This window comes from Scatophagus argus, chromosome 10, assembly GCF_020382885.2.
Source record: "Scatophagus argus isolate fScaArg1 chromosome 10, fScaArg1.pri, whole genome shotgun sequence".
Classification (NCBI taxonomy): domain Eukaryota; kingdom Metazoa; phylum Chordata; class Actinopteri; family Scatophagidae; genus Scatophagus; species Scatophagus argus.
In genome coordinates this window covers 13975765-13987953 of record NC_058502.1, presented here as the reverse complement: position 1 = coordinate 13987953, position 12189 = coordinate 13975765, and the positions used below count along the sequence as shown (strand labels likewise).

The 12189-nt window shown below is 38.1% G+C and overlaps 1 protein-coding gene across 2 annotated transcripts in view; it reads left to right on the top strand.

The window, feature by feature from the left end:
• The window catches only part of wdr27 (WD repeat domain 27), a 37263-nt gene extending 25676 nt beyond the window's left edge, over positions 1-11587 (top strand). The window contains exons 23-24 of one of the 2 annotated variants that reach the window (XM_046402218.1): positions 684-782; positions 10625-11587. In XM_046402218.1, the coding sequence (XP_046258174.1) occupies positions 684-782; positions 10625-10738 (213 nt within the window). In that variant the 3' untranslated portion in view covers positions 10739-11587. Of the gene's footprint in view, positions 1-683; positions 783-2236; positions 3864-10624 lie in introns of those variants that run through there. The other variant, XM_046402219.1, reaches the window with a different exon arrangement.
• The last annotated feature ends 602 nt before the right edge of the window (positions 11588-12189 follow it).

The window sequence follows — 12189 nt, the reverse complement described above, 5'->3', positions numbered from 1 at the left end:
AGATGTCTATGCAAGTATTGTGTAAATGTAATTTTTGCACCCAAGAAAAAGTGTCCTCACCTGCTTGACAAGGGATTATTAGAATTGTTAATCAGTGTCTATGGCCACGTAATTTGAAGCGCACATTATTTGAGTACTATGAGTGCGTTTTGATGTTTTAGATTTGCTGCGCGCATGCAATCTTTTCGTATTTTTTTCTCTCCATATAAAGAGCAACTTGAGAGATCAGAATCGTGTTTTGTTCTCCAGTTGTTTTACTTCCTGCCTTGCTGCAGTGAAGTGTGCTCCAGGGTGTGTCAGCACACTGTGGCATCAATGAACATGGTTACAGGTGTAAGAGAGCAAACCTCTGATCACACCCATTAGTGATACTGCATATACTCACTTGAAACTTTCAACCAGGAAGTGCAGTGAAACACCACCTATCGGTCTGATATTAAGCTAACAAAACATCTAAAAATGGATTGTACATTAGCATTCAATGCTGCCTTAATGTTCCTTCCACACAAACATTTGCACAAGCCCTTTGATCAGGAAATCAGGAAATTTTGGTTGTAATTTCACAAACATCTACTGATTATCACCGCAGTGAACAATGATATACAAGTTGAGTGTGTCCTGCATCAGTACATGTTGCGGTTTGTGACTGCCTTTGCTCATGCAGCTCATCTTGTTAATTTCAGGCCTATGTGTATGACATCCGTAGCAGCAGCTACCTCCACAAACTTCAAAAACACTCAGACACGGTGCTCAGTGTGACTTTCAACCCTGCCAAACCAGAGGTAAGGACATTTCTTGACCTTTTGTCTCTGTGGTTTCCTTTATTTTGTTGCTTCACCCTTTGTTCAGTGTGCCATCTCACAGAACAGAGAGAACTCCTCATCTTAGATAAAGCATCAATCAGATTTCTCCCAGAGTAAATATTTCGGACAAATTCAGTGCATTTTACTGTCACTTCCCTCCCTGACCGGTATCAGGTATCGGACAGCTAAAGCAAACCAGAGGTTGTTTTTACTTTCCAGATGTTGACCTATGTTAACTCTGCATAAACACCCCACAGGATATACACACAGGCATCTCATTTTAACTGTGTTTACCCTCCACTCCATCCAGAGGTCACCTTCTCTTTAATTTAAGAAACTGCTTCACTTCTTAAGTGTAATTTTAGGGGTTTGAAGGAAACTGTTTCACTTTAAGAATGCTGTGAATTACACATTTCCAAAGTGAATACAGTTACTCTGGGTACTATGTGATATTTAACTAATAGAAATATTGACATATTGTTTCTGTCATTGCAATTTGACACGATAAAAAAAAATCACATTGCATTGTTTGACACTCATGTACCCAGATTTCCAAAATATTTCCTAGAGTTACTTGGTTACACGGGTCTGCACCATCTCTCCTTGCTCTGCACTACAAGTGTTTGCAAAGAAGGAATCTTATCCTCAGGCTGAGGTCACATAGCAGGGCTTATTGAGACCATCCCAGAATTCAGGGTGGGTGAACTTTTATGTTAGTGACCTCACAGAGTTTCTACTAGTTGCTGAGTGTAAGAAGCTTAACTGCATTTTATATGTGTAGGTGTACTTGTATGTAAATGTCTGTAGTATTTTTCAACATATGGGGTTGTGTCTTTGTTTAATAAGTATACTGAAATTACTAGCAAAACAAATTATTCTCATTCAAAAATATGAACGCTTGGGCACAATGTGTATAAGCCCAAACCAAAAATGCTGTTTGCATCTACAAACACTACTGCAACAACAAACTTTTTTTTTCTTCAAAATAATACCCTCCTGGACCAATATTATTTTCATTTAAAACAAATATCCCCAAATCACTCTGTGGGTTTAACCAGTGGTGGCCAATCAGATAATGACTACTGCTCTTCCTTGCCATAACCCTGTGGGATTTATTGACTCACTTTGTGCACTGATACACTTTTATGACTGGCTGCCTGCAGGGTTGTTCCAGCCTGTAATTGGCTGCTTTAGAGTCAACAAAAAGTGTATACAGTTTTGTGCTTGTCCGGTTCAGGAGCTGCTTTTCCACTTTACTGTTGACCGTTTATGTTTTTTTGTTTTTTTTTTTCTTTTACTAGATACCTTGTAGTTTAATGTTATTCCATTTTGTTGCACTCTGTCTAAAGGGTTGAAACATATTCAGTATTATTAATGTATTGATTGGTATGAGAGTTTCAAACATTGTTGTGGTCTTGCGCGCTCTCTTTCAGGTTGTCCCCAACATGAATTTAAAGCTGTTTTCTTTACTTGGCCTGCAATAAATCAGAACTGATTCAGGGACTGTATGGAGTCTTGCCAAGGCATATACACATTAAGTAAAATTTAACACAGGACAAAAACCTTTGTCTGTCTTGATTTGCTGTTACAGGAAAATGAGAAATGAAATTTTAAGGTGATACTTGATATCAGCAACTTTTCAGTGTCTCAGACAAAATCTCCAGAGCATTTCTTACAAAGCAACATTTCACGTTGGAAATGTTTTATTGTCCAGTTAATGATTTTTCTTTTTAACTGTCCAAAGCAAGTCCTTTTGAAAAAGACAGCTTTGAAAATAAAATATCGCACCCACTGCTGGACATCCTCGGGAAACTTATTGTTGACTCTTTTGGACTTGAAACACATGTTTTAAATCTGCATGTCCATGTGTGTGACTCCATTCAGTTAAACTTTGCAGCACAAAGATACATTCAGATTTCCAAGTTTGAAAGTGGAAAGTTTGATCCATGGATATTTACTGGCTAAATTACAGTAATCTGCAAAGTTTGAAGACACACTTCATCAGTCAGAGCATTCTTGCTCCCCGTCGCTACTTCTGCACATTCTGTTTTGTTTGATAGGACATGTGATCAAAGCCAAAAGTCTTAAAAAAATCAAGATAAGTTGACTCTACTGCCTGAACCTGTTGTGTTTTACATCGCAGGGGTCAGGTGATTGATAAGGATTAAAGCAATATTTTAATCAAACAGAAAATTTATGTGACCACTTACTATGTTTGCAATATAGTGATACAAGACAAATTCTTTCCTCATGGAAATCTGGTCATATTTCTTATAAAATGTTTGCATGTGTGCAAATTATCAAAACCTTTTGTCTTCAGTGAAGTGTGTCAAATTGTATCAATCTGATCTATATATGTACATCCCCTATTGGCCATCACTTCTTTCTGTTCTTAGATTTGTGTCACTGATGGATCTCATACTACGAGAACCTGCCAAGTTTTGACCACGCTGAAGTCGTAAAACTCACAAATGTATGAAAAGTTTGGAGGGTTCCAGAGGGTCTGCAGCTAAATACAGAGCTATGACAAGCCTTCCCATCCTCAAAATCAGGATGTCCCCACAAGCACATTCAAAGAATGCTAAAAGTTATGTATTCTTAACATAGTGTTTATATTGTGCTGACACATAGTCAGAGTCACCAATCATAAAAAAAAAACCCTCAGGTACAGTGTGCTTGATTATACTTTTACTTTTTATTCATGCTTTATGTTTACTTTGGTACTGTAGTCCATCTCATTTTTTTTTTCAAAAATAATTTAAAGCCCAGAAATAGTTGCTCATGAAATAAACTTGCCATCTAACCAATAACCAGTGAAAAGCAGTAATACTGTAGTTTATTGAATTATTGAAGCAGTTCTGTATTGGCAAGCTGTCTGTTCCAGTGATTGTGAAGCAGTTGTCTGAATGCAATTAGCACACAGCTGGATGCAGTCTTGTCCATTCACCACAGCACAGCTACGTTTTGTCTGCCTAGCCAAAGGAACAGAGCTGTTCTTGATCAGTGACTTAAAACAACATTCACTGTGGCCTATTTAGTCTTTCTCAGGACCTCTTAAAGGGAGGGAGGACAACCTCTGAAATTCTTATCAAATTGAGATAAAACCATTTGCATCCTTTCAGATTTTGATTTTTCAGTACAGTTTCCCAAATTAATTTCAGTTTGGTCTGACAAAACAATCCTTGTGGTCTGCTTACGAGCTTTCAACCATATCACACAGTCTTCATTAACAAGCGAGTTTGCTTAGTTGTCATGGAGATGGATCTGTTGACATGTGAGATCAGTAAATGCTACAATTCCATCCATAAGACTTTTTATGACTTCTGGTCTGCATTATGTTCAAGTCAAGAATGGAGGTTCATTCTTTAGCTTTTTGCCTTGGAAATTGTAGTATGACAAAATAATCCTAACTCAGGGTCCACTTACATTTTCCAGCTTTTAGCACCAGCCTCTTCTTTTGCAGTTGCAGTTCTGTGCTCACTTGTGATCATTTTAAGACAGAAATTTCTCCCGCTCACCCATCATTTCTATACTGAAATACTGAAAGGCACTACCACATTTGACCTTTCTTTAACAATAATAGTAATATGACAGTAATAGTCATGCTATTATAATTTACATGCATCTTGCATTGCTGCAGATTTAAGTTGCTGCTAAACATGGTAGAGTCCTGTTATTCACCTCTCAGCTGAAGCTCACTGATGGCTGGAATTATTTGAATCGTTCTTATTGCACCATTTCAGCCTCGTGAAGTGTTTAGACATGGGAAACAATAGATCAGTTTTTATCATCGATACTTTTTTTTTTTTTTTTTACCTTTACACAGTATGTTTGAAAATGTAAGGATTTCAATTATTTCGCGATGCTGGGAAGTTGAGCTCTGCAGAGTCCAGAGTCTCACACCCTCAACTCTGACATTGATCCATATGAGCACTCATCGTAATGTTTCAGAGAGTGTAAGATTGCCATAGATACATACATCAAGAGTTACGTAAAACTTTCCTTCACATTAACTGAAAAGTATTTCTTTCCAATTCCTTAGACAGCATGATCTTCTACTGATATATTGAGTGCTTGCCATAGTTATAGTCGGCCATGTCTGACTGGAATTGATGCATACATATCTGTCTTTACTTTTCAAAAAAAATTTAACAAGTACTGGGAAATGGTTGGTCAGTCTCACAGTAAAGGTCATGTGGTATCATAATGTTAATATCACTATATTTCGTGAGCCTGTGCTTTCTCCTTACCAAGACATGAAAAAATACTTACAAAACTTGTCCCCAACCTGGGCTCACCTTGCTTTTTATTCACATTTGACAGCCAGATGTTCGCCCTATTTACTGCTGTGAGAACAGATAATGCAATGCATATTTTCCACTCATTTTTCAGTCACTTTTTTCCAACCTAATAATTAAAAGACCATCAAGTAGGTAGATCCACCTCCAGGGTTATTCCCTCAGGTTTATTCCTGTACTTTAGTCTGTAATGAGAGATCCCAACTTTTACTGTCACTTTACTTTGTTGTCTTGTAAAATCTTGTGGGATTTCAAATGGCATACCTCTGTAAAATTTTGTAAGCTCCCCTGTGTTGGAGCTAAATGTGCTACCCTAAAAGTTAACTTGAAGTGTTTTCACAATTGTAAAAGGATTTTGTCTCTACTTGTTCAACACATTAAGGATATTCTCTTTTGCATTTTTTTTTTCTTTTTTTTCGGATTGGATTTGTGGGAGGCAGACTAAGCTGTGTCCAATTTGAGTAGATTCTGAAAACCAGGCAGTGGTGATATTGTATCTGGTGTGATTTCCTCCAGTGATTTTTGGAATTTCGAAAGCTTCAGGATCAAAGAAAAATGCTGCGGCCAGAGGCAAATCAACAGTGGCTTCAGAGAAACAGGTTACTGAGTCAGACTAGAGAAGTAGACCGCATGCGGCTGTGCTCTGTTTGTGTTTCTCAGATTCCTGTACTTTCTCATCCCAAGCTGTCAGTGGCTCCAATAGTATTGTTCCACATCAGCAGTGGAAACATCTTTGCGGAATTTGCCAAAGATCAGTTTTTTAGCAAAGTGAGTTTCCTTCAAAGCACATTGGGGTATTCTTTTTTTTATTTTTCTTTTCTTTTTACACTAGAATGTTTTGAATGCTGACCAAACTGTTCTGATTTTGTTTGTGCCACCTTTGTTTCTGTGATTGAGAGGTTATTGCATATTGAATCCAATATCAGTATTGGATATTGAGTGGTGCAGTAAAGGTCTCCTACTGCGTCTGTAGGAGGCTGGCTAGTTATGAACATGATGCTGCTGTAGGAGACCTTTACAAGGCAGTGTCATCAAATGAAAATGGGTTTCTTTTAGTAATCGTGAAGCAGGTTGTTTCAGGACAATTTTTAAACATATTTTCATTTCAGTGTTAGCTGAATGGTCAAGGGTTATCTCATCGTCATCTTCGTTGTGTAATTTTCAGTTGACTAATGCTGGATAAAATGACGGAGATATCAAATTAAAAGGCGAAGAGGGTTCTTTTTTGTTTGTGGTTTCAAAAAGAATTTGATGACTGATAAAGAATTTCAAGAGACAAGAGAATAACAGGATTGAAAAGTACCAAACAAAACAAAATTTTATAATCTGATATTTTCACAAAAATCTAAGTAAAAAGCAAAACAAATTACAGTGAGAAAGGTTACTAAAGGTTACTGAACCCCTCCTTTATTCTAGACATATCTGCACACTGACGTATATGATCCATTTTTAAATGCATACATATGTAGGTTTATTGGTAGGGGGAAATACTGTTTTTATTTAAGCCACAGAATCAGAATGAAAAAGTAATGGTTTTCAGTTTCAGTCTTTCGATTAAGTGAGAAAGTTCTGAACTCTTTCCCTGAGTACTTCAGACCTCATTTGCTCTTCATTTGTTGGAGTTAGTGCAGGACTGTGACCGCTTATTGACACAAGCAGATGTCTCTAAAAGTTAACATGTTCTATCGCCTCAGCTAGGAAGATGAACAATGAGTGAATCATCTCTTTAGCTTTCAAATTCAGTTCACTCTTGTCTCCGTATGTCAGCACGTATTATCTGTGCTTTCTGCAGGCAGGCAAAAAATGCAGCTGGCGTCCCACAAGGCCTTTTAGCTGTATCTTTTCATTTGTGGCTGTTTGGCATTTGAAAAGCCTTCACACTCCTCAGTCATTTGTTTTACATATATTTTATCTCCTCGTTTCCTCTTTCCTCTCCTCCTGGCCCCAGAGAGCAAAGCGCTCTCTTCTTGCTGCAGTGGCCAGACAGCAAATACAGAGCCGGACTCTGCTGTCTGCTCCAGAATGTCACATTAAAGTGAGATGCAGACTGCGCTGAGACAGCCTCTCTGGAATCAAGTGGCCTGTGTTCAACACAGCTGGAAATGGCAGGGTACAGGAAGTGGGAAAATAAAGAGTTTGCAATCCGTTGCAAAGTCACAAGATGCATTTTTAAGTATTAAATTTTTTGTAGTAGTATCTAGTAGACATGTAGTAGACAACATTTTGGGTTAATAGTGTTGTCCTTTCTTTGCCTAAGAAAAACACTTTCTTAAAAAACACAGTACAGTAAATTTGAATGACATACATAAGGTCGCTCAGATATGCACATTTACTTTTGAACACAGAATTATGAAATAGCATATTCACTATAAGTATTTCAAGTGTGGTATGGGGTTGTTTTTCTAAGCTAATTGGCTGCTGGCCCCAGCTATGTACTTAATGCCCAGAAAATGAAAGTGGTATCAGTTTCCTCATTTTTAACTATTGGCAAGATAGCAAATTAGCATATTACACAAAATGTAAAACTGTTCTTTTCAGGTAAGCATTATATAGATTAGTGTGAAAACAAATAATTACACAAAAACAGAAAATATTTAATGTCATTCAGAAGTGTCAGACTAACTAAAGGAGAAAGTTAAGATTAAAATCTGAACTCAAGAGATTGCATGTTATGTCATCATTTTGGCGATGACATTAGTCTTTCTTTTAATATGGCTGACATATTGACAGGGCTAACACTCCAATATTGTCACATTGAAATAATAATGTGTTCTGTGATTGTGTCAGCCTTAACAAACAGTCACAATCCTTTATTATTTTTGGGTGTTGCCTGCATTTTTCTTCAAAAAAGAAATTCCACATGTAGCCTTTGGAATGAACACATGGATATGCTTTTCTGTGTTTGGTCACATTCACCCAAATGGAGCTGTCCAGGACCTCATAAATGACATAAACCTATGCAGACTGGCTAGAGGGATCATGGTTGAACAGGCAGGGAGTCTAAATTTATTGTATCTTATATTATTTGCATATTTTTTAATTTGAATTAATAACAATAATAATTATAATATAAACATAGTTGAGATTGGATTAATGCCAGAAATATGTGAAGAATTTCATGTCTCCAGTGTGATGAGTTTCATTTTTCTGAAACATTCATTACAACGGGACCAGTTTTGACTACTATCAAATGGATTGAATGATTATATAGAACTTTGTATATTAATCCTAATAAGAACATATAGATAAGTCCCCACCAATAGCATCACCAACAGCAACAGAAAAGGTCATGCACTTAAAAGCTCATCAAACAGGTGACCCTGGTGATCGTCTGCTGTTGTGTAGATCTTCCTTCCCTCTCAGCATGTACAGCACAGAACATCCTGGAACATTGGCTTTTTTCAGGTTCTTGCTCTACAGCTGACGAATGATGTCCCATTTCATCTCATTGCTTCAAAGCCGCAGCTATTGTTCATATCAGTTTGTGCAGACAGACTGTGTTGTTCAGAACACAAAGTGTTGTTCAAACTTTGATTTGTGTGATCCTACAGTTTCTGAAAAGTTTTGAATGAGACTAATATACGACACATAAAAACAAGCAGAGAAATTAAAAACGAAGATGCAGCCCACCTTTTCAACATTGAGACTTATGTCTTTTAGTTTATTAAAGGTGAAATATTTGTGAAAAACAGTGAATGTGCCGGTTAATGACTTGAAAACCTGTATGTGAGTGGTGACATGAGGACATTTTAAACAAAGATCTAACGTAAGAAAGCCATGTTTCTTAGAAGTGGGATGCTGAGGAAATACCCAACTTACCTGAAACACCTAACTTTTAATGGCCCAACATGAACCTGTGTTATATGTCTACAGTGAATCAGCTAGCAACCAGTTCTGACTTCTGACCCTGAATGTCATCAAAAACCTTCACTCCTCATCAGTGTCATCTTTAGCTTGCTTCAGCCTCAGTGAACAGAGGTTGAAGGTTGCAGAGATGGAATGTGTCAGATTACAGATGTTAGCTGCAAGCGTTTGGTGCAGAAATTTTGTTATCACCTTTTTAGAAAATCTGTAATGTAGTTTCAGCTCTGCACTGCATGTTGGCAGTGGGGAGTGTAATGCCTGGACGATTACACAGTCTAATGATTTTGGATGGCAGTTTGTGAAGAGAGCTGTGGTTGCTAATGGAGCCGCTCTCTGACCCTCTTAAGTTTCAAGTAGCTATTTTTGCACCTCCGGGGCAGGGCCCAGACAGCTTGGCTATTGTTGATTAAGGTCATTGAGCAGGAGGTCATGGTGAGAGAGGACACTTTGAAAAACAGTGAAATAAGCTGTCAGACTGTTTGTTTTGGGGCAAAGCCTCAAGCATTTTTATACACTAAAAATACTAGTAAATCTAATGTGTGTGTGTGTGGGCTTACTTTTAGAGAAATCCTCTTCTGTGAGTCTATAGGAGAAAAGCTTAAACCATGACTAGTCTAAAGAAGACTGAATCCAGGAGTTTAGTTATTGTGTGCTTGAGTCATCCTCAGACCTCAGCTATTGTGACTCCCTTTCCCAGCACAGGCATCTGCTTGCTGGTAAAAGATGATTTCTCCTGTATAAAACAGCTTTCATACATGAGGAAAAAATGTTGCACCAAATGTGGTTTTTATCACTGCCTGGCGAGTTGTTATTCTCTAAGATTCCTGCTGTTAGTATACTTTTAAAAGATACTCAGTCTTTACAACCACCTTAAAATATCTGAAATAAAAATAAATAACATTAATGCACCACATCAGATCTTGACATTCACCCAAGCATTCCCAGTTAGTTTGCAATGTTTTGCGGGATTAAAGTTAATACAGAAAAACATGGCTGGAATTAGTAAGAAACAGATCATCGCTCAATTGTTCCATCTTATCGTATACTTTAAGCAGCTGCAGCTATCAGTACGCATCGCAAGCCTTATTCTGTGGAGGTTTCGACAAAATGGTATATGCTCAGCTGGCTCAAAGAAACCAGCGGGATCATCCTCCCTTTTTACTAAAAAATCTAGATAAAAAGGGGTTGTGTGCATGTGCTTGTCTGTGTGCCACATCCACATGTTGGTTGGAGTGCATGTGAGTGAGTGCATGCTTGCACGTGTGTCTTTAAATGGGCGTGCAGTGTGTGCGTTGATGTTATTTTATTGATGTGTGGGTGCCTTATTAATCTGTAAACTGTTGACTCACCATGACTAGCACTGTCAGGAACCTCAAGCCCTGCTTCTTTTTAAACTAAGTTATATAACAAAGTTCAGGGCAGATGGCTTCATGTTCTTTTGTGAAAATTGGCAGGTATGGAAAATCAAGAATTTCTGTGTGAATCACAGTATAGAGCTTGAACTTGGTGATGCTAGTCTTCTTTAGGTAAGCAGGTGTGCTACTTGGTCCTCTAAATAGAGAGCTTTAAAGATGAGAGTGATGTGTGACGCAGTTCCTGGGAAGTATCATCCCCAGTTTGAATGTGATATTAACTTTGTTTTTTTTCTGTCTCTTCTAGCTGCTGACTGGGACCCTGGATGGGAAGCTGAGACTGTTTCAGTCCAGCAGCGGGGCTCATGAGCCTCATGACACCAGCGCTGCTGTGCAAAACATCCCCAACATGACTGCGTAATTAAAGCAGACTGCTGCAAAGGCCATGCAGGTTTCATTAAAGTAGTTTGCCATCCCCCTGGCTAGGATTTTACAGGGAAAAAGGAACATAAGGGTTTGGTTTTTAGTTGGTGGTTCAGTTAAGATCACAAATAGATACAAGTTTAAAGAGGGTTTATTCGTCTTGTTATATGCGCCTTTTGGGTTCTTTTCAAAGAAAGCCCCCCCCATTTCAACTCTGCGCATCATTAGACCATCTTACTTTTGACTGAGAGTCAAAATGATACCAGAGGTTTGATTGGTTATGTTTTCATTTAAGCATATTATTATGATGCAGTATTCAAATAATTACAGTTATTCCCACACTTTTGTCCACATTCTGGATGGTCAAGAATCAGATTTTGTTTGTTCAGTATTTAGAACAGATGTACATCTATATCACTGGCTGTGACCACTACTTAACAGATCAGCACCCAGAGCTATGACATCAACTGGGTGCAACCTCCTTGGCTTCCAAACACACAGACACTACTACTGTTGACACACCCAGCTGCATTGTTTGAGCTGTACATTTACTTTTCTCTACCCCAGTCACAACATATCGTCAGCTTTACTTAACTGTTAGAGAACACAATAGAAAAGTCTGACTCTGAAAGTTAAGATTTAAAAAGGCTACATTGTTGGTAATGTCCGTGTGAAGTATGCAAAAATCGTTATATCTCGGTCAAATGCCTCTGATTATTTCTTGTAAAGTCTATCTGTTTTCTGCATGGTATGTATGCAGCTGTGTTACTGCATAGCCACAAGTATTAGAAGTATGTAATGCTGTCTTTCCTCTGCATCTGCTCGTTCTTGTCACATTTTATTCCTTTGTTATTTGTCGCACTTTGAAGATGATGTCATAACTCTTTCATTTGACATCACTATGATAATTGGCTAAGAATATAGAGCCGAGAACATCATACATTGAGGTATAATATTTCATATGGCAACCACCTTATTTCCATTGACAATTAAAGATCACAGCACGATTTTCACTTTTTCTCACCCACTATTAATTTCTTACTGTGCTGAGATTAGCACTGCCAGCGTGTTCTCACCCACAGCTGTGAGCTGCTTAGCCACTGACCCAAGGCGTTTATATTTGATGACCTGGTAATGAGACTCAACAATCAACTCCTTCACCAGAATCGTATTAAACGTTGCATAGTGCTGCTTTAAGACAGGCTTAGGGAAACCTCAACCAATCTGTACTGGAATGAAATTTCAACCGTCACTCATTTCCCATCTGTTGGGAAAAGATATTTTGACGCATTTTCTGACGCTGATGTTGAGGATAGAATGATAAATCTTCTGATAGGCTGCCTTGTCTTAACTCCCTCTGACGGAGGCAACATACTGCTTGTCTGTGCCTTGTCCCCTATCCAGTATTCTGTATTTGATTTATTCTAATTGATACTGAGGCATAATGCC